The sequence below is a fragment of the Rhinolophus ferrumequinum genome, chromosome 11, assembly GCF_004115265.2.
Source record: "Rhinolophus ferrumequinum isolate MPI-CBG mRhiFer1 chromosome 11, mRhiFer1_v1.p, whole genome shotgun sequence".
Lineage (NCBI taxonomy): Eukaryota > Metazoa > Chordata > Mammalia > Chiroptera > Rhinolophidae > Rhinolophus > Rhinolophus ferrumequinum.
Window position 1 is genome coordinate 48616445 of NC_046294.1, and position 21750 is coordinate 48638194.

General features: G+C 52.4%; 1 protein-coding gene across 1 annotated transcript in view; it reads left to right on the top strand.

Annotated features, from left to right (window-relative positions):
* Window positions 1–21750, top strand: part of ARHGEF17 (Rho guanine nucleotide exchange factor 17) — a 56876-nt gene that overhangs the window by 33497 nt on the left and 1629 nt on the right. Inside the window, exons 2-20 of the mRNA XM_033119029.1 lie at window positions 3440–3517; window positions 9608–9790; window positions 11952–12068; window positions 12286–12378; window positions 12567–12743; window positions 13036–13086; window positions 13344–13453; window positions 13564–13649; window positions 15325–15443; window positions 15783–15996; window positions 16494–16567; window positions 17134–17333; window positions 17544–17842; window positions 18537–18786; window positions 19077–19163; window positions 19484–19551; window positions 19787–19935; window positions 20382–20556; window positions 20671–20940. Of these exons, the coding sequence (XP_032974920.1) occupies window positions 3440–3517; window positions 9608–9790; window positions 11952–12068; window positions 12286–12378; window positions 12567–12743; window positions 13036–13086; window positions 13344–13453; window positions 13564–13649; window positions 15325–15443; window positions 15783–15996; window positions 16494–16567; window positions 17134–17333; window positions 17544–17842; window positions 18537–18786; window positions 19077–19163; window positions 19484–19551; window positions 19787–19935; window positions 20382–20556; window positions 20671–20940 (2800 nt within the window). The remainder of the gene's footprint in view (window positions 1–3439; window positions 3518–9607; window positions 9791–11951; window positions 12069–12285; window positions 12379–12566; window positions 12744–13035; window positions 13087–13343; window positions 13454–13563; window positions 13650–15324; window positions 15444–15782; window positions 15997–16493; window positions 16568–17133; window positions 17334–17543; window positions 17843–18536; window positions 18787–19076; window positions 19164–19483; window positions 19552–19786; window positions 19936–20381; window positions 20557–20670; window positions 20941–21750) is intronic.

Consider the following 21750-nt stretch of genomic DNA (forward strand, 5'->3'; position numbering starts at 1 on the left):
AGAGGACAATGGAGAAATCTGGGTGGTTGTGTGACCACCGATGGTCTCACAGCTGGAAAGGTCCAAGCTGGGGAACCCATGGGCCATAGCTGGCTGGTCAGTCTGGGCATGAATTCTGGGTGCTGGGGCCCTAAGACTTAGCCTGAGCTGGCTGAAGAGACTGATCCTGGCTCTGGCTGTGTTACCTTAGGCGAGTCATATCACCTCTCTGATTTGACTTCCTTACCTGCGAAGTGGGGATGGTGACAACTATGTCATGGAATGATGAGTGTGAGGCTGAAATGGGGCCGTGTCTGTGAAGTGCTGACGTGTCCAAAAGGTGGGTTGGGTACCTAGGCCTTTCCCTGGGGGGCCCTTCTGGCCCTTGATGCTCTCCCAAACTCTCGTCCTATAGTGGGCCCAGCTCATGCTGCCTCCGATTGGTTTGTTAAAGGCCTAAGGAGCCCTGAGACTGGATGGCCTGTCTGGAGCTGGGGACTCTGAGGCAGGGTCTGGAGGGGGTGTAATTCACACCCTGCTCCCCTGAGTTCCTACCATGGGAGCCCACTTTTCTTTCTTTCTTTCTTTCTTTTTTTAGGTTGTTTTTTTAATTAAAATTTATTGGGGTGACAACGGTTAGTAAAATTACATAAGTTTCAAGTATACAATTCTGTAATACATCATTGATTACACTCCCCAAATCGACTTTCATATCGCTGTGGCAATCCTGTGGCCACCGACTGTGCTTTCTAATCCCCTCACCTTCCCCCTTATCCCCACCCCCCCTCCCATCTAGCAACCCTCAGTTTTTCCTCTATGTCTCTGAGACTGTTTCTTATTAGTTCATTCATTTATTCTTTTTAGATTCCACATATAAGTGAGATCATATGGTATTTGTCTTTCTCTGTCTGACTTATTTCACTTAGCATAATGTTCTCTAGGTCTATCCATATTGTTGCAAATGGTAAAATGTCATTCTTTATGGCTGCGTAATACTCCATTGTATAAATGTACCACAGTTTCTTAATCCAGTCATCTACCGATGGGCATTTCTGTTGTTTCCATGTCTTGGCTATTGTGTATAGTGCTGCAGTAAACATAGGGGTGCATAAATTTTTTTGAATTAAGAGTTTTGGATTTCTCTGGATAGATACCTAGAAGTGGAATTGCTGCGTCATAAGGTAGTTAGTTCCATTTTCAGATTTTTGAGATACCTCCATACTGTTTTCCATAGTGGCTGCACCGATATGCAATCCCACCAACAGTGCACAAGGGTTCCCTTTTCTCCACATCCTCGCCAGCACTTGTTGTTTGTTGATTTATTGATGATAGCCATTTTGACTGGGGTGAGGTGGTATCACATTGTGGTTTTTATTTGTATTTCTCTAATGACTAGTGAGGTTGAGCATTTCTTCATATGTCTGTTTGCCATCTGTATGTCCTTTTTAGAAAAATGTCTCTTCATGTCCTCTGCCCATTTTTTAATTGGGTTGTTTTTTTGGTGTTAAGTGAGTTTTTTTATAAATTTAGGATATTAACCCCTTATCGGATATATCATTGGCAAATATCTTCTCCCGTTCAGTAGGATCCCTTTTTGTTTTATTGATGGTTTCCTTTGCTGTGAATAAACTTTTTAGTTTGATGTAATCCCACATGTTTTTTTTTTCCTCTTACTTCCCTTGCCCGAGGGGATATATCAGCAAAAATCTTACTCCGGGTAATGTCTGTAAAGTTTCTTCATGTCTTTTCTTCTAGGAATTTTATGGTTTCAGATCTTACATTTAAGTCTTTAATCCATTTTGAATTTATTCTTGTATATGGTATAAGGACGTGGTCCAGCTTCATTTTTTTGCATGTGTCTGTCCAGGTTTCCCAGCACCATTTATTGAATAGACTTGTCTTTACCCCACTGTAAATTCTTGAGGAGCCCACTCTTCTAAGTGTGCTTCATTATAGGGCAGATGTGGGGCCAGACCTGGCAACTGAATACCTGGGTCAGAGGCTGGGGACCTTAGGATGGGGACCTTAGGATGATATGGGCATCCTAAGGCAGAGGGATGAGTGGGGCTGTATCAGGCAGGCTGGACAGGCCCCAGTCTTGAGTCCACTCAGCAGACATAGACCCTAAGCGCAGCAGAGACCGGGGAAGCCCTACTGGTGAGTCCCTCCCCTGAAGGCCTCCTCGGGGTGGGAACTGGAAGGATGCTACAGACGTGGACACCCAGCCTGGCATTGCCATGTGCACTCACATCAGCAGGCCTTGATAGTGGAGCTCGAGACGGTCCAGACAGATCCCCTGAGCAAGCTGAGGTCCCTGAGAGGAAGGGTGGAGAAGGGAGAATAAGCCCCGGAGATCTGGGCCCCAGAGCAATTAGGGGCCTTACTCAGAACCACTCCAGGGACTTAGAGGAGACCTGGAGAGAAGTCTGCCTGGGAGGAGAAGCTGTTGGGACTGGTGCCATATGGGAAGGCTTCCTGGAGGAGGAGTGAGCCAGAGACATAGGGATTGTGGCAAGGGGCAGTAGTGAGTCCCAGGGAGTTGCATACAGACAAAACATCCCGAGGCTGGCTTCCAGCAAAATCTTCCTACAGAATAGGGGTTTCCCTCACGGGGATGCACAACCTGTCTCTGTGGGTATGGGTACAGAGTCTGGGCGACCCCTTAGGGACTCTATAATGCAGATCATCAGATCCTTAGGATGGAGGCATCCGTGCCTGGGTCTCCATTTCCACATCCTTAAATTGGGAAGAATAGTAACATCTACCTCCCAGGTGGTCAAGAGGATGAAATAATATATAATGCTTGGAACAGTGCCTGGCACGGAGTAAGGCACAGTTAACCTTTTTTAATGAGAGAACTGGGACCCAGCCTTGTCTGAGAGTGTGAACCCTGCCCCCACCCCGCTGTGTGAACTTTGCCAAGATACTTGGTGCCGACTTCACCTCTCTGGGCCACCTTGTCTTCATCTGTAGCAGGGGGTGACAGTTTCCACTCTCAGGGCTTATGTGAAGCCCAACTAGAGGAAGTCTGACCCCAAAGGCTGAGCCTGAAAGGGGGGTTTTCAGAATTGGCAGCTGGAGTAGTGGGGAGCAGGGGGTAGTCTGGAGGCATCTTATTTTGCAAATGTGAGAGATTATTGATTTTTTTTCAGTCCTTTTCAGGAGCCCAGCAAGGGAGCCAAGATCCCTGCCGGGAGGTCTCCAGATCTGGGGGTGGACAGCGTGGGTGGGGTCAGGTGGAGGAGTGAGGGGCCCCTCTGGGGCGGCAGGGAGGTGCAGGGGAGGGCGCTCCCTGCGGGGAGAGTAGGAGAGCAGAGATCTGGCATGGTGGCGGTGCAGGGTACCTGGGGAAACAGCCAGCAGCTCTGGATGGTGGAAAGGTGGGCCTCGAAGGCCAGGGAGGGTGTGGATGGCTCTCTGCACCCATGTGCACAGCTCACCCTCTGCCTTGTTTCCCCAGGACATGCGGAAGCACGTGACCATGACCCTGCTGGACACAGAGCAGTCATACGTGGAGTCGCTGCGTACCCTCATGCAGGTGAGGTTCGCAGCTGGCCTGGGCCCCTGAGAGGGGCAGTTCTGAGTCTAGGAGGCTGTTACACATACGCTAACAAACCCATTTTGTGGACAGAGTGCTGAGGTCCGAGAGGAGAGAGAACTGACCCTGGGACACACAACCCCTCCATGGAGAACCCTCCACGTGACTGCCCTAGAGTAGGAAGCCTCCTCCAGGGCAAGAAAGAATACACAGGGGCTATAGTGAGGCCAGACCAGGCTACCCTAGAGCAGGTGCCCCCACCCCACCCATTGTCCTTCCCACTCCCCAACGCAGCCCTGGGTCTGAGCTTGGATTATGAAGCCCCCTCTGGTGTAACCCCCTCCATTTTAATCACGAACTCGGAAAATATTTGTTGAATGGGATGAAATCTGCATCTGCATGCCAGGCCGTGTTCCAGGGATGAATAAGAGAGACCAGCCCCTGCCACAGGAGCTCTCCGTGCTGTTGGGGCCTGATTGAGTATATGGGCACTCTTGAAGCATCCAGGAGGCACCTGTGAGTCAGGGGTCAGGTAGTTTTCTTGGAGGAGGTGCTGGCTACCTCCTGACCTGTCTTCTCAGCAGCAGGAATAGCATAGGCGACGTCCAGTAAGGAGAGGCCTGGCGGTCCATGTGGCCGGCACAGAACACAGGGGTTGCTCCTACAGGGATGTTGGGGAGCCAGCAGGGGCCACATGGTAGGAGCCTTGACTCTCAAGAAGAGGGCCCTGAGGGGTCAGGGAGGCATTTGAGCAGAGGTGGTGTGTAGCCCGACTCCTACTTTACAGAGTCTGTTGACTGCTGGGAAGGTAGGTACTGTGTTTCCCCGAAAATAAGACCTAGCCGGACAATCAGCTCTAATACATCTTTTGGAGCAAAAATGAATAGAAGACCCAGTCTTATTTTACTATAATATAAGACCCAGTCTTATATAATATAATACAATATAAGACCAGGTCTTATATTCATTTTTGATCCAAAAGACGCATTAGAGCTGATGGTCTGTCTAGGTCTTATTTTCAGGGAAATGCGATAAACGCGGTAGCAGAAGAGGAGGCTGAGGCCACTGAGGTCAGGTGAGCGAGGGGCCAGGAACAGGGCAGAGGCTGCCGGGAGGGAGAGTTGGAAATAGACAATTAGGAGGTGAACGGTCAGGCCACACATGGTAACTGGTTGGCTGTGGGGAGTGAAGTGGGGTTATCCGAGGATGATACCTGGGCTCCTGGCCTGGCTGACTGAGGCACGAGAGGAAACCCCACCTGGGAAAGGTGGGGCAAGAGGATGAGTTTGGGTTCCGATGTGTGGGTCTGGGAAAGCTCAGGAGCCAGGCTGCACAAGCGGGTCTGGGGCCCAGGATAGAGAGCGTGGATCTGAGCTGAAGTGGGGCTTGCCACTCACAGGTGAGGACAAGTTTGCTCAAGCCACCTGGACAGAATGAGAGCGAAGGATAAAAGGTAGAGCCCCGGCAACATCCAGAGTATTCATTCATTCACTCCACCAATCCGCAGCGGAGCCCCCTCTTCATGCCAGACAGCATTCTCTAGAGATTTCAGCACGAGGGATGAGGTCCTGTCTCCCAGAGCTCACATTCTGTGACAGAGACTGACAGTTACCAGTCAGACAGACCATACGTGAGGACAAATGATGATGCAAAAGTGCACAGAGAGTATGTACTTCACAACAGAATGTTGATCAGCCTTAAAAAGGAAGGGAATTCTGACACATGCTACAACATAGATGAACCTTGAGGATATTATGCTAAATGAAATAAGCTAGTCACAAAAGGACAAATAGTGTGCGAAGTTCTGACAATAAAGTTCGCAAACTCATCCTAGAAAAAGTGCTGCATACCTCACTGCTGAATATCACTACGGTCACCTTCGAAGTACTCCCCTTGGGAAGCTATGCACCGACCCCAGCGCCTAGTCCACCCTTCAAAGCAATTTTGGAACTCTTTTTCTGAAATGGCCATCAGAGCTGTCATTGTATTACCTTTGATCTCCTGCATGTCATCAAAATGTCTTCCTTTCAATATTTCCTTTATCTTCGAGTAAAGAAAGAAGTCATTGGGGGCCACATCTAGTGAGTGGGGAGGGTGTTCCAATACAGGTATTTGTTTACTGGCTAAAAACTCCCTCACAGACAGTGCTGTATGAGCTGGTGCGTTGTCGTGATGCAAGAGCCATGAATTGTTGGCGAACAGTTCAGGTCGTCTAACTTTTTCACACAGTCTTTTCAGCACTTCCAAATAGTAAACTTGGTTAAGTGTTTGTCCAGTTGGTACAAATTCATAATGAAAAATCCCTCTGATATCAAAAAAAAAAGGTTAGTAACATTGTTGCAACAAATTCGCGAACTTAATTATCAGACCTGGTATGATTCCACTTACGTGAGGTACCTAGAGTAGGTACCTCTGTCCAAATTCATAGAGACAGAAAGTAGAATGGTGGTTGGGGGAGGGGAATGGGGAGTTAGTGTTTAATGGGTACTCAGTTATAGTTGGTGAAGATGAAAACGTTCTGGAGATGGATGGTGGTGATGGTTCCACAGCAGTATGCATGTACTTAGTGTGAGGATACGGAAATGTACACTTAAAAAGATTAAATGGCTTATTTTATATATATTTTACTGCAAAAAAATTGCATTGCTTTTATGTATTTTTAAAACATGCATAGAGAACTGGGAACACAGAATGGGGGTTCTGGAGTTCAGGAGGGCTTCTCTGAGGTTGAGGTGTTTGGCTGAGACCTGAATTGTGGGTAGGAGGTCAAGCAGGGGGCGAGGCCAGAGGGAATTGTTCCAGGCGGAGGGTACAGCAGGAACAAAGGCTGGGGGGCTGAAGGAAGCCTAGGGTAGTCAGGGATGGAGAGGTGGCCCGTGAGGCTGCTGGGTAAGGAGTTGGCCTTTACTGTTAAACACAGGGAAGTCATAGGAGGAACACAACCAGAATCCCATCTTTAAGAGGTGCCCTTGACTGCCAGGTGGGAATAGACGTGCAGGGGTCTGGGGGAGTCCTGTGTTGTCCCCTAGGTAGGAGTCAAGGCCCAGGGGTCAGACCGTGCCAGGTTTGCATCACTTGCCTCCCTGCTAGATGATCTAACCTGATCACCTCACTCCTCTGAGCCTCAGGGGGTTTTTTTGTCCGCAAAATGTAACTAACCATACCTGTCTCCCAGTGTGAAGATTAAAAGGTGATGAGGCTGCCCGTGCCTTGTTCACAGACTGGAGGCAGACAGGGCCTGGGTGGGTGTCTCCGTCTGAATCTCCTGGCTGCACACATGGAGGCGTGCAGGTCCTGCGGGAGAAACTAAGGGAGGATCCTGCTGAGCAAGCCAAAGGGAGACTGTGGGGTGGGGAGGGTGGAGATGGGCTGGGGAGTGTCAGCTGAACCAGAGGACTGGCTTGAGGCAGCCTTCTTGTGTCCGAATGACTGAGGACGGGCCCAGGGTCAGGACAATGGCTCTGGAGCCAGACCACCAGTGTTCAAACTTGACTCTACCTCTTGGCCAGCTGTGTGACCTGGAGCAAGTTACATAGCCAGTCTCTGCCTCAGTTTCCTTGTCTGTAGAGTGTGAATAATAATAGTACCTGCTTCAAGCACAGACTACAGGAGAGAAGCATGTATAATTGAGCATACTGCCTGATAAGTCTGCATGCATGCATGTGCCAGTATGTGTTTATAAAATCACATTTAATCCTTGTATTAACCTTGTGAGGTAGATATTATAATCCCCTTCTTTAGATGAGGAAATGAAAACTGAGGTTAAGAAACCTGTCCAGGGTCATCCATCTATTAAGTGGTGTCCTAGTCTGTTTGGGCGGCTCTAAGAAAAATACCATAGACTGGTGGCTTAAACAAATAGAAATTTATTGCTTGTAGTTCTGGAGGCTGGGAAGTCCAGGATCATCTCTGACAGAGTCGATGTCTGGTGAAGACCCACTTCTTGGTTCATAGACTTTTCACTGTGTCTTCACATGGCAGAAGAGCAGAGGGAGCTTTCTGTGGCCTTTTTCATAAGGGCACTAATCCCGTTCAGGAGGGCTCCACCCTCACCCACTCACTTTCCAAAGCCCCAGCTCCAAATAACACTATAGCAGGGTTTTGATTTCAACATATGAATTTGGGGGGAACACAACAAACACTCAGTGTATAGCAAGTGGTAATGGTAAAACCAGACATTTATTGAGTACTTAATATATATACTTTACATAAATTAATTCATAATTAACCTCACCATAACTCCCATTTTACAGATGATGAAACTGAGACACAGAGAAGTAAAACAACTTGTTTAAGGTCACAGAACCAGGAAGTGCCATAGCCTGGGTTGAATCCCTGTCAGTATGACTCTAGGGTGCTCCCTCTCACCCACTGGTTTCCACTGCCTGAAGGATAGGTGGTATTCAAACTGAGCTTGGATTCCACAGCCCTGGTGTTCCCTCGAAGTGAACATTGCCACCCGCATTGATTGGTATTGTTCCTGCAGGCCAGGAGTTTAAAATGAAGAAAGTTAAATACCAGGATTAACAACCAGAAGGAGGTGGGATTTGAGCCCAGGTCCGAAGGCTACACCCTTTCTTCAGTGTCACCCTCACCTTTTTAGTCTTTCTTCAATGCCCAAATTCCCAGCTAACCAAACCCCCTTTTCCTAGCACTCCTAGCTCTGTCTGTTTCCCACAGCACCTACTACCTTCTAACATACTATATAATAATTTCATTATTTATGGTGCCCATTTTCTGCCTCCCACCACAAGCCCAGGCACTTCTGTCTGCCCACCGATGCAGCTCCGTGCTTAGAAAGCCAGACACACAGTAGTTGCTCAGAGAGTATGTGGTGAGTGAATGCAGGTGTCGGCTCCTAGCTGGGTCTGTATCGGGTTCTCAGTCTCTGTTTATTCTTTCCTCCCACTGTGTGCCTGTTTCTGTGTGGGGCGCTGGGACCCGGAGATGAGCGGTTTAGCTCCTGCTCCTGTGGGGCAAGGGACCCTAGCACAGATAAGGCACTGGCTCAGACTGGCCTACGCACGAGAGGGAGGCTGCCTGCTGCTTGTCTCGTCACCATGACCCCCTGGCCTTTTTAGAATCCCCAACCAGGCGAGGGAAGTCTGTTGAGCTTTACTTTCTGGAGCTTGTCTTACAAAACAAGCCACATTTTTAAAATGTTAATATACATTTTATTGCAATATTGTATATACTTTTTCAAACCGTTTTCTTTGGCCTGTAGTTACAGTTTGGGCCAATAGAGGGCGGCCTCTCCATGAGCACACTAGCCACTGAGCAGGGCTATTATTCATGCTCAGGAAACATCACTGAATGTAGACATGAGGTGAAAAACAGGAGTTTTAGTCCCAGAGTAACTAGCAGATCTGAAAACTGTTAAAACAGCCTCCAGTAACTACCCATATGGCCTCCCATGCCCTCCCTCTGCTTTATTTTCCCCACAGCAGTTACCACTTTTTCATTTCCCACCTGATTTCCACAAGTAATCAACTCAAGACACGTTCCTCACATATTAACATCTCTGAAATCAGCATTCATCCTATAATTGAATGCATAGCATCCTTTAATTGGCAGCAGTTTTTTTCTTATAAATAAAAATAATCGTACATCTTAGATTTGATGAAAAGTGGTTTATTTTTTATTTTATTTATTATTTTATTTTATTTGTGTGTTGTATCTGACTAGATTGTAAGCTCTTTCAGGGCAGGGATTTTGGTCTTTCTTGTTCACTGCTGTTACCTAGTTCTTGAACGATGCCTGGCACATAGTAAGTGCTGAATAAAATATTTGCTGACTTAGTGTGTGTAGGTCTTCCAGGAAGCCCAGTCTTCTTGCTTTCTTCTCACTCCAAGCTCTGTTTGTTCATACATCCAAACAGATCTTTCCTGAGCCCCCTCACACCTATTTTGCACATTGAGGGACCCAGAGATAGGTCTCCCCATCTCCCTCCTGGAGCTCTGGGTCTCATGAGGGAGATACATGAGGCAGGGCCACTGGGCTGCAGGTCCGGGTGACTGGGTGAGCACCTGTGCCAGTGGGTTGAGGTGCCATGTCTAAGGGGACTTGCACTGACCCCATGGGTCCCCCCAGGGCTACATGCAGCCGCTGAAGCAGCCAGAGAACTCCTTGCTGTGTGACCCGTCACTGGTGGACGAGATTTTTGACCAGATCCCGGAGCTCCTGGAGCACCACGAGCAGTTCCTGGAGCAGGTGCGGCACTGCGTGCAGACCTGGCACGCCCAGCAGAAGGTGGGGGACCTGCTCATCCAGTCGGTGAGTGGCCCTGCTGCCCCCAAGCTCAGACCACTTCTGGAAGGAACTGGCTGCCTCTGTGGACCCCTCACCCCACTCTTCCCGGACACTGACTCTGATCCCATATTTAACCCCAGAATTTGACCAGACACTGACACCCCAGACCCTGGGTTGACCTGAACCTGGACACTGCCCAACCCCAGAGCTTGGCTGGACACCGGTGTAGACCTTAACCCCAACCAGACAATGACCTGATCCTGGAAACAAGTCTAGTTGTTGGCAATGACCTGCCCTAGTCCTGCCCCTGAGCTGGTGCTGAGGCTGACCCAGACCTCAGTGGGATATGAGCACATATTCTCAACCCCTGCCTGACTAGCTCTTTTCTCTATCAGGTATTTTAACAAGAAGGCTAAATATCTGGCACTTATTATGTGCTAGGCGTTAGTCTGCATACATTATATATTATCAACAACTCTAGGAGGAAGGTGTGATTATTACCCTGAGTGTAAAGTTGATGACTCTGTGGCACATAGAAAATAACCTGGGCAAAGTCACAGCCAGTAAGTGTGGAGGATTCAACCCCCAGAAACCTGGTTCCAGTGCCCAGGCTGTACCCCACTCTGTATACCCTTTCACCGCAGGCGAGCCCTCCGTCTCTGAGCTTTTTAAGATCCTACAATAGTGACTGCAACCTTCGAAAAGCGATTGGCTTCAAAATTCAAAAAGAACTGCAAAAGCAAAACTAATAAACATTTAATTAAATGTTTGCGAAATATAACATGCCATTTTCTTTGTTAAATTTAGTATTCATTTATAAGAATTTAATTACATTTGAAAAAGTTGAAGTTACATTGTGTTATTTTTGCCAGAATTCCCAAGAATGCATGATGATGACGGATAAATTATAGCCAAACGCAAGCTAAATGGTTACTCTGAGCCAAATAATTTCAAAAAGCAAAATTGCAAAACTCCTTCCCAAAAATATACTAGCAAAAAAAAAAGAAAGAAATCTTATCTATTTTTAATGGGATGTGGGTGTGTTTTCATGTCTTTGTGGTGCTGTGAATGGGCCTTGGGCCTAAGAAGCCTTAGAAGGAAACCGATGTGCTGAGAACCCTGGCCTGGTGGTGATGGGACCCCAGCTTAGTGCTGACATCTCTAGCCCATCACTATCTTCAGTGTCACTCAGATTTTGATGCTGACCATGGGCTATAACAGATGCCCTGGCCCCCAGGGAGGGGTCAGCATAGGAAGCGCTGTCCCAGGATGGGGCCAGTTGGTGGGGGCTACCTTCCTCCCTGAGCTGCTTCAGCTTATGCGCTGCAGCACACTTGGGGGCAGGGAGGGAGGATAATTGGCTCCTTAGAGGCACAGGCGCTTGGAGGCCCAGGGCGGCGGGTGGTGGGGTGTGACCAGAAATACCACCACAGGTCACCTAGTCCATCCGTGGTTCAGCTGAGACAGGAATTAGGATGTCCCAACCCTCAGCCAGGGCTTCTGACCAAGAACCTCCATGTTTAGCCCAGTCATCAGCTGGTCAGTAGGTATTAGCCACCAGCTGTGTGCCCTGCCCCAAGCGGGGCTTGACTGGGCGGGATAGGGACATCTATGTCCTTGGAGAAGGAAGATTTGTCCTGGGGATTAGGGGAGGCCAGAGGCCAGGTGTAGTTCCAGTCAGAGCCCTAGTCAGGGCTGGGAGTGCTTCCTGAAAGAGGCAGAACTAGAGCTTAGCCCTGAGGGTGGGTGAGATTTAGATGTGGGGAGGGCATTCCTGGTGGAGGGAGTTACATGAGCAGAGGCCAAGCAGCTGGAATGAGTCTGTGTCACTCAGAGAACCTGGCTGGCTGGACTTGGTGCTGTTGGAGACCAGGGGATGGAAATGCCCATTTGGAAGTGAGAAAACCTGGCGTGAGCTCACAGGACACATCCAGGCACATGTACAGACATGCCCGCACGTGCGCGCGCACACACGGATAAGATGCACATGTGTATATATCTGCACATGCTCTCATCTAATCACACAGTCACACATACAACATATACACACGACAGGATCTCTCAGAAACTGTATCATTTCTAGGTGGAGGAAAAGGATGTTGGCTCATGAATTAATGGAAACCAGGACAGGGTGAGGTGGGGTAAGGGACCCCTTGAGAGTCCCAACCTGTCTCTTCACCCACAGTTCTCCAAGGATGTCCTGGTCAACATTTATTCTGCCTATATTGATAACTTTCTCAACGCAAAGGATGCCGTGCGTGTGGCTAAGGAGGCGAGGCCTGCCTTTCTCAAGTTCCTGGAGGTACTGTGGGCCAGGGCATGGGGATGGCGGCCCCCCGCACTGTGGGCCAGCTTTGGGGTCCCCAGGAGCTCCCACCCCGGGCACCACAGCTCTAGCCAGTGGGTTAGCCTCTGCCCTCAGGCTGGGCTGGAGCTTCCTGTGAGCCGGTCCCTGGACATTCGCTTCTTTGTATGTCTTTCCTCACACGGCTGCCCTGCTGCCCTGTTTTGCATTTCAGCAAAGCATGCGTGAGAACAAGGAGAAGCAGGCACTCTCTGACCTCATGATCAAGCCTGTACAGCGGATCCCACGCTATGAGCTTCTGGTGAAGGTGGGCACCGGGCTGAGTGGGCAGGTGGGCAAGGCCTGGAGGCACGTGGGGATGCAGTGGGCTCTGCGGCTGGATCCCCAGGGGTCAGGTAGAAAAGGATGTCCTTTCTGGCTCCAGAGTCAGTGGGAGGCTCCAGGGCTGGGCAAGGGCAGCTAAGCAGGCCGACGTGGTCCTGATTCCCACCCCAGGACCTCCTGAAGCACACGCCTGAGGACCACCCGGACCACCCACTCCTGCTGGACGCACAGCGAAACATCAAGCAGGTGGCTGAACGCATCAACAAGGGCGTGCGGAGTGCCGAGGAGGCCGAGCGGCACGCCCGAGTGCTGCAGGAGATCGAGGCTCACATCGAGGGCATGGACGACGTGCGTGCAGTCCCGCTCTGCCTTCCCCCCCACACACACCTGTGTCCATCTGTGGGCACCTGGACTTGTGGCCACGTCCTCACCCACAGGGTGTCCCCAAGTGTGTTTGCATTGTGGTGTTTTCCACATCCGTCTCTAGCCATGTGACCGGTGGCCTGACAGCGTCGGGAGGGGGTATGGGATGTTGCTTCCACTGGCCTGGCCCATGGAGTGGGGCCAAGGGGTCACCAGCATCTGGGGAGGGGGTGACAATAACTAGCCTTCAAGATGCCTTGCCCCTCCTGCCCCACAGCTCCAGGCCCCTATGCGGCGGTTCCTGAGGCAGGAGATGGTCACTGAAGTGGTAAGAAGTGCCCTGTGTTGTCTGCCTGTTTGTTCCCACTCCCCCGCAACTTTGTCCACATTTCTGCTCATACCTGCTGCCCACGGCTCTCCCTGCTCTTCCACTCCAACAGGAGCCCTGGGTTGAGTCCCAACTCTGCCTCTGCCTCTGGGCAGCTGGGGGAGAGCCCTCACCCCTCCCTGGGCCTGGCTGTCCCCTTGGGCACTGTGGGCAAGAGGGTGGGACTCTGGGCCTGAATCCTGCCTCCGGCCCCACAGAAGGCAGTTGGCGGCAAAAAGGACCGGTCCCTCTTCCTGTTCACGGACCTCATCGTCTGCACCACCCTGAAGCGGAAATCAGGTTCCCTGCGGCGCAGCTCCATGAGCCTGTGAGTGGCGGGGGCCTGGCAAGGGGCGGGTCTCAGGAAGTGGGGAGTAGTTTTCCCTCCGTGGGTCCCACTTCCCTGCCCTGGCCAGAGTTCCCCTTGGCTCCCCACAGGTACACGGCAGCCAGCGTCATTGACACGGCCAGCAAATATAAGCTGCTGTGGAAGCTGCCACTGGAAGACGCAGACATCATCAAAGGTGGGCCTGACTGAGACCCGCCCAGGGTTCTGTGTGTTGGGGTCTTCCTCTGAGAAGCCCTCAAGGATTTGAGCTGGGGCCAGTTTTGGCTGCCTATCCATCTCCTTTTCGCTTTGGGGCCTCACTTTCCTGTCCAGTATAAGGGGTTGGTTGGTACCCACAGAACCAGTCCAGGACCTCTCCGTGCAGACCACTTTCTGACTAGGCAGGGACCTAACCTCGCTGGCAGGTGGGTTAGGCTCGGGTGGTACAGGGAGTACCACGTGCCGTAATTAGCCATTGATTCTGCACAAACTCATTTAAGCACCTCGTGTTAGATGATGGTGCACTGTTTGGGTTGAGCAGTTTTGTTCATAGGGAATAGAGACTCACTCAAGGCAGTTCAAGCAAAAGGCTGGTTGGAAAAATCTGTGCTGTTTGGGGCTGAGACTGTCAGAAGCTGATTCCGCTTCGAAGACCCACCCATTCCTGCTGCTGTGTGTGTGTTTATGTGCATTTCTCTCTCTGTATCTCTATCTTTCTCTCCCTCTCTTCTCTCTCTCTCCTCCCTCCCTCCTTCCCTCCGACTCTTGGCCTGTTTTCCTCACCGCTCAGCTGTCTCATAACTACCATGATCTGTCACGCCCTTTTCTACATCTCAGCCTTTTCGCCTTCGCTCGAAGCCCTATAGCTGCTCCAGGACCCACCATTCACCTTCTTGAGTAGGGTGGCTGGTTTAGAATGGTAGTGTGGGCACCTGTGGGTGGCAGGCAGTTTAGGCCCAGACTCTGTCCCTGAGCTCACCTGGGGTGGTCCTCAAGGTGAAGGGGTGAGCTCATCCCCTCCGTGAACCCAGGCCTGCCCCGCGTGGGCCCCTGTGTAGGAATACAAGCTGATTATTGGCCAATCATCTCCTCTCACTAAAGAACAGGATAGTCGATAAAATGACTGTCTTAGGTCAGGTGTCCAGTCCAGTCCAGTACCAGTCAGCTATGGCCGGGTGTGGAGCAGGGTCATACAGAGGAAAATGTGGCTGCCCAGATGGTAGGAGCTGTGGGGAACTGTTTCCCTCCCCAGCCCTGGCTTGTCTAGTACACGGCTGCTATCTGTGCTGCCCACTTGTGGGCTGTTGGTCCAGGGTGTGCACCCCTAGCAGGCAGTACTGGGGTGGGGGATGCTAAGCTGACCTGTAGGGCCAGCTCCTTGGAAGTGGTCAGGTACAGGACAGGACCAGAGAAATCCAGGGCATCAGCTCATTGCTTCCTCCTTTGTGGAAGAGCTGAGTCCTGTAATCAGCAAATTTGACTGCCCAGGGCTCTGCCTGCCCGAGGCTCTGCCTGCCCAGCCAGCTCCATGGGGCTGCACCACTGCAGCCGGCCAGTTTGTCAGCTGGCTCCTGCATAACCTACAGAGCCGTCTGCTGTTTATTCTGTGCTCTTCCAGGGAGTTCTCCAAGGGCCCAATACCCTGTGCTCTATAACTCTGGATTTAGGCCCAGTCCCCTGCCCTTAGGCCTGGGGTTTCTCTGCGAGCTGCCTACTAGTTTTGTTCCCAGGCACTTGGGGTTTACAAGCTCTGTTTGTCAGACTACGTCCCGCAACCAGTTGCAAGTTGTGCGGTGAGGGGAGGAGTGTCTGTCCAAGCTTGACCTTGTCTGTCTTTGGCTCCGTCCATGGCCTTCTTGTGTCCCCACCAGGGGCGTCCCAAGTCACCAATCGGGAGAACATCCAGAAGGCCATCAGCCGCCTAGACGAGGACCTGACCACCCTGTGCCAGATGAGCAAGCTCTCTGAGAGCCTTGGTTTCCCCCACCAGGTCTGCGCCTTCTGCCTGAGGTTGGGGGGGTTGGGGGTGGGGGTTCCCTGACCCGCTCTGAGGGAGAGGACATGCCGGTCACTTATCTAAGGGGGCACACGCAGCCTTTTCCCATCTGAGGGAAGTAAGGTGTTCCAAGCCTGAGAAGGGAGACACAGTTCCATCTCTAGCTGAGGGAGTGGAGAGGGCCCATCCTATCTGGGCGAATCCAGTCTACCTTTTGGTCTAAGAGGGGAGACAGAGTCCCACTTTCCATCTGGAAGTCCCCATACTGATCTCCGGGGCAGGAGCAGGCTGTGGGACGATGCTAGGGCCTGAGCCTGGGCCTCTGCCCCACAGAGCCTGGACGATGTGCTGCGGGACCTCTCGGCCGCCATGCACCGGGACCTGTCAGAGAAGCAGGCGCTGTGCTATGCACTTTCCTTCCCTCCTACTAAGCTGGAGCTGTGCGCTACAAGGCCTGAGGGCACTGACTCCTTCATCTTCGAGTTTCCCCACCCTGACGCCCGCCTTGGCTTTGAGCAGGCCTTCGACGAGGCCAAGAGGAAGCTGGGTGAGCCAGGCCCATGCCAGCACCCTCCTCCAGAACCTCCAGGCGGCGGGCAGTGGGCAGCACCTTGAGGCTGTCTGAGACATCAGGAGCCAGAAATTCTAGGAATGCCATGTCCTGAGCTCCAGTCCCTGCTGGTGGGAGGGTGGACTAAGACTTCCACAGTAAAACCTGGGACTTCCCCAGGGCCTCCCTGGCAGGGAGGGGATTCCATGGAGAGGGTCAGCTTAAATCAGGGGCCCCATCGTGGGATGGCCAACCCCCCCTTGCCCCCCCACCGCCCCCACACACACACTCACTCACTGAGAGGAGGCCTGGGTCAGGGAAAGCTGTTGATCAAGGTCCATGGCTTAGAATATCTTTAGCGACCTCTGGGTCTACCTCCCACATGGTACAGATGGGAACTGGAGGCCAGAGACAAGCAGGTAAACGGGCAAGGTCAGGACCAGGATGAGGTGGATGTTAAGCAGTGTCTGTCTGTCTGTCCATCTCCACTATAGCATCCAACAAAAGCTGTCTAGACCCTGAGTTCCTGAAGGCCATCCCCATCATGAAAACACGCAGTGGCATGCAGGTGTGTATATGTACCTGGGTCATGTGGGTGCACGTTTTCAAAGCCAGCACATGTTCATGTGTTCTGGTTTGTGTACATTACATACATGTCTTGAATATTTTAACTGCTTCCTATGTCTTTGAGTGTACAGCTCTCTCTGTACATGACACATTGTGTGTCACATGCATGTGGGTATGTTTATGCATGTCTATATCCGTGCATGTGAACAAAGGCTCTACAACTGATGGAAAGTGTCTAATTTATGTGCTTGTATGAGCATATGCCTATGAACAAAGGTTACTATTTTCTTGTTTGTTACATGCATATACATGATTATATTTGGGGTCTGTATATATGTACATGCACGAATGGATGATACCTATAAGACAGGCATGTGTGCATTTGATGTGTAAAGAGTGTCACGTGTGCTGTGTGTGACACATATGCAGAGGGGTGTGTTGGAAATCCACATACCCGTGTGGGTCTGCCTCCCGCTCCCTCTGTCCTGCTGGTGGGCCTGGAGAGCAACGGAGAGCTAGCAGCAATTCCTCCGTTCACCTTCCCCTGTCCATTGGCACCTTTCACAGTTCTCTTGCGCGGCCCCGACCCTGAGCAGCTGCCCTGAACCCGCGCCGGAAGTGTGGGTGTGCAACAGCGATGGCTACGTGGGCCAGGTGTGCCTGCTGAGCCTGCGCGCCGAGCCAGATGTGGAGGCCTGTATCGCCGTCTGCTCTGCTCGCATCCTCTGCATTGGGGCGGTGCCTGGGCTGCAGCCGCGCTGCCACCGGTGAGGCATGGCATGGTGGTGGGTGGGGCTGCTGCACTGAGTCCCTACTTTCAACACTCCGAGGTGACCCCTATGTGGTTGTGGGCGTGTGCGTGTTCAGTGGATGTGGCAGGCCTTTAGGGCGTGTCCATGGGCCGGGGCCTGGTGGGCTTGCTGGTGAGTGGGGTGAGCCTGTGCTCTCAGGGGCACTCATCCCCATCCTCATTCCAGGGAGCGGCCTTCGTCGCTGCAGAGCCCCCAGGAGTCGGCACCTGAGACCACCGGGCCGGAAATGGATGTCGAGGCCTCGGAGGAAGAAGCAGCAACGCTGGCAGAGCCGGGACCCCAGGCCTGCCTGCACATCTCCATTGCCGGCTCCGGCCTCGACATGGCGTCAGGCCCCACGGAGAGTGACCCCCGCCCAGAATTGGTGCCCTTTGACAGCGACTCAGACGATGAGTCTTCACCTAGCCCGTCAGGGACCCTGCAGAGCCAGGCCAGCCGATCCACCATCTCCTCTAGCTTTGGCAGTGAGTCCAACTTGGGGCCGTCAGGCAGTGTGGACTGCCCAGATGAGAGGACAGCCCAGTGGGTATTGATGGGTGAGGAGGGACCCATGTTAGCAAAGGCATAGAATCAAGTTCAGGACATTAGCACACAGAGCAGAGTGGTGGGAGCCAGCAAGGTGGGCAGGGGGGTGACACCAAGGATCCAGGACAGGCAAGCCAGATCCTGAAGACCCTGGAATGACTGCCGAGTGAAGGAAGATGGAGTAGGGGCTGGAGTGGTTGGTCTCTCTGTCCATAGTATGATGGCGGGTTAGAGGGGGCCACGCTAGGACTAGAAACCTGTAGCACTAAGCAGTCAGTGAGCAGGGTAGCACTAAGCAGGAACCTGTAGCACTAAGCGGTCAGTGAGCAGGGTAGCACTAAGCAGGAACCTGTAGCACTAAGCGGTCAGTGAGCAGGGTAGCACTAAGCAGGAACCTGTAGCACTAAGCGGTCAGTGAGCAGGGTAGCACTAAGCAGGAACCTGTAGCACTAAGCGGTCAGTGAGCAGGCCTGAGCTGATGCAGAGGTCTCACGGTAGGGAGAACAGCTGTGGAAAGCCCTTGGGAGGGACATGGCCAGAACGGGTGCATTAAGAGGAGACTGAGGCCTAGGAAAATACCAGGGCACAGGCCTGGCAGAGGGGAACGGAGATAGACACCTTTGTCTCCCTCAGACGAGGAGACCCCAAGCTCCAAGGAAGCTACGGCAGAGACGACCAGTTCAGAGGAGGAGCAAGAGCCTGGCTTCCTACCACTGTCTGGCTCCTTTGGGCCTGGAGGTCCCTGCGGCACCAGCCCAATGGATGGGAGAGCCCTCCGCCGCTCCAGCCGTGGCTCTTTCACCCGGGGCAGCCTCGAGGACCTACTGAGCGTTGACCCTGAGGCCTATCAGAGCTCCGTGTGGCTGGGCACTGAGGATGGCTGGTAGGGATGGGAGGGGCAGGGGCACAGTGCCAGAGCCCTGAGCTCCCTGCTTTGGAAATCAGATGGTAGCCTGAAGCAGAAGTGGGAGGGTCTTTGGGTCAGACCCCAGGGGTACTGCCAGCCAGGGCTGCCAGTAGGTCTGAAACCCATAGGGAGGCTAAGGGATGACCTCAGTAGCTTGGGCAGGCACCGGGCATGGAGGAGGTGGTGGGGCAGGTGAGAGGTGGAGGGATGCCTTCAGGACTGCTGCGCCCCAGCGCGTGTCACAGGTGCACACCCCTGATCCACAGTGTCCACGTGTACCAGTCCTCCGACAGCATCCGCGATCGCAGGAACAGCATGAAGCTCCAGCACGCAGCCTCTGTGACCTGCATCCTGTAAGACGCCCCCAGATGGCCCTTCCGGTGCAGACCCTTCTCGGCTGCACATGCAGGCCTCTTTCTGTCCTCTCAGGTCCTTCTGCTTTACTGGCCCCTCCTTTCTTTGGAGGCTGGAGGCCAGAGGCCTGGCCCTAGGCTAGCTGTGCCTCTCCCATACCGTGTCACCTTGAGCAAGTCACTGCCCCTTCCTAGACTTAGGGTCCTCCACCTGGCGAGGTGACTCTCGGAAACCATAGCCATCTGTCTGTGATTCCCTTGGCCCCAGGTGACCTACTTTGGCTTCCGGAAGCCCTTGACTCCTCCTTTTCCCCACCTAGGTATCTGAATAACCAGGTGTTTGTGTCTCTGGCTAATGGAGAACTTGTCGTCTACCAAAGAGAAGCAGGTGCGTACCCAGCCGTGCCCCGCTCTCCTGGAGTCCCTTGCTGAGGTTGGAGCCCTCTCCTGAGAGAGGCTGGGGTCTGGGGCTGTGCGTCTGGAGATGTGGCCTTGGGCAACTCCCAGGCCTTCTCTGGTGTCCTCATTTATAAATGGGGTTCTTAGCACCCTCAGGAGAGGGTGAGGCTCACATGCAACCCTGGACTGAATATGCTGTTTTCTTTACCCCACTCCCACTCCAGGTCGTTTCTGGGACCCCCAGAACTTCAAGTCGGTGACCCTGGGTGCTCAGGGGAGCAGCATCACTAAGATGGTGTCTGTGGGGGGGCGGCTGTGGTGTGGCTGCCAGAACCAAATCCTGGTCCTGAGCCCCGACACGCTGCAGCTTGAGGTAGCGCGGGAGGTGGCGGGAGTGGGAGGGAACTGGGGACGGGGCGAGCCAGGCCCACAGAAGAGGAGATGAGACTTATGGGGGCCGTAGAAAAGTATCCAGCGGCCTAGGAAGAGGCCAGTGATTGCTCTGAAAACCCTTTAAACTGTGACATTCTCTGATCATTAAATCACTCAAGTTTCATGGGGAAAGGACACCCCCATTTTAATTCCTGAGGAATAGGTGGGGGAGGCTCCCGTGAAACCATCTTTGATAAGTCAATCATCCAGACCTAGGAACAAGGCTGCCGTTGCTGTCAATCCAAGTGGGCTTTGTGGAGAGGTTTGGTGTGAGCTCTAAGGAGGGAGGGAGGATGGGTACTGGTGAAGCACAAGGCAGGGAGGGGCCAGGGAAGGCAGGTCTGCCAATCACCCATCTGCTCTCTATCCCACCCCCCGCCCCACTAGCACACATTCTACGTGGGACAGGATTCCAGCCGCAGCGTGGCTTGCATGGTGGACTCTAGCTTGGGTGTGTGGGTGACATTGAAAGGTAGTGCCCACGTGTGTCTCTACCATCCAGACACCTTCGAGCAGCTGGCAGAGGTAGACGTCACACCTCCCGTGCACAGGATGCTGGCAGGTACGGACCTCCGTCTACCACTGTCTCTTCCCTTGGAGCCTTTTTGTCCTGTCGTTGAGGAGGCTGAGCCAGCGCCAGGATTCAGTCCCAGCTCTGGTCTATCTCCCACCCCAGGCTCGGATGCCATCATCCGGCAGCACAAAGCTGCCTGCCTGAGGATCACCGCCCTGCTGGTTTGTGAAGAGCTGCTATGGGTGGGCACTAGTGCTGGCGTCGTGCTCACCATGCCCACGTCCCCCAGTACTGTCAGCTGCCCTCGAGCGCCCCTCAGCCCCACTGGCCTAGGCCAGGGACACACTGGCCACGTCCGCTTCCTGGCTGCAGTCCAGCTGCCAGATGGCTTCAACCTGCTCTGCCCAACCCCACCACCTCCTCCAGACACAGGTGGGTCTGTGCATCCTACCCCACCCCAGGGTTCCTGGAATTTGGGGTTGGAACTCCCCATGCTTCTGCCAGAAGAGAGTTAAGATGGAGGAAAGTGTAATACAGAGCTGGAAGTGGCATATGTTATAGGAGGTAGGCTATGGAAACCCCAAAATAAAATCTAGGAAATGACGTGTGCGTGTGTGTGTGTGTGTTTGTGTGTGTGTGTAAAATTCTATCCAAAGAATTGTCATGGGAGATGGAGTGAACTATAAGCTAAGCATTAGAATATGGTACAGGAAGGATATATACAACAGGAAATAAAACCACTAGAAATGATATCTAGGGCAGGAAGTGGAGTCAGGAAGTGATGTGCACAGCAGGAAATAGAAATAGCAACAGAGAGCAGAATGGCAGATAGGACAGTAAATGGACTGTGAAAATGTATATAGAAAGTGAAATATGTTAGGAAATGTGCATCAAGGAGGCAGCAATTAGCACAGTCTTGCTCTGGCAGAGCAGGAAACCATATTCCCAAGAGGAAGTGATGTGGGAACCAGGAAGCAGGAAAGCTTTGATCATGAGTTGTCTCCGTGCAGAGAAGACCTAAGCTACCTAACTGGGAAAGGGCCTTTGGAAGCAGGAAATGAGTATGAGGAAAACAGTATATATGCAGTAATCAAGAGACAGAAAGTGGTGTGGCGTGGCAAGTTACGTCACCCCTGACTAGAAAGTTTGCACAGGAGGTAAGAAGTTGTCTAACTGCCAGAGAGGAGACATATCTTCCCAAACAGGAAGCTCTTGGTTAACATGAAGTGGGATCCCCCACAG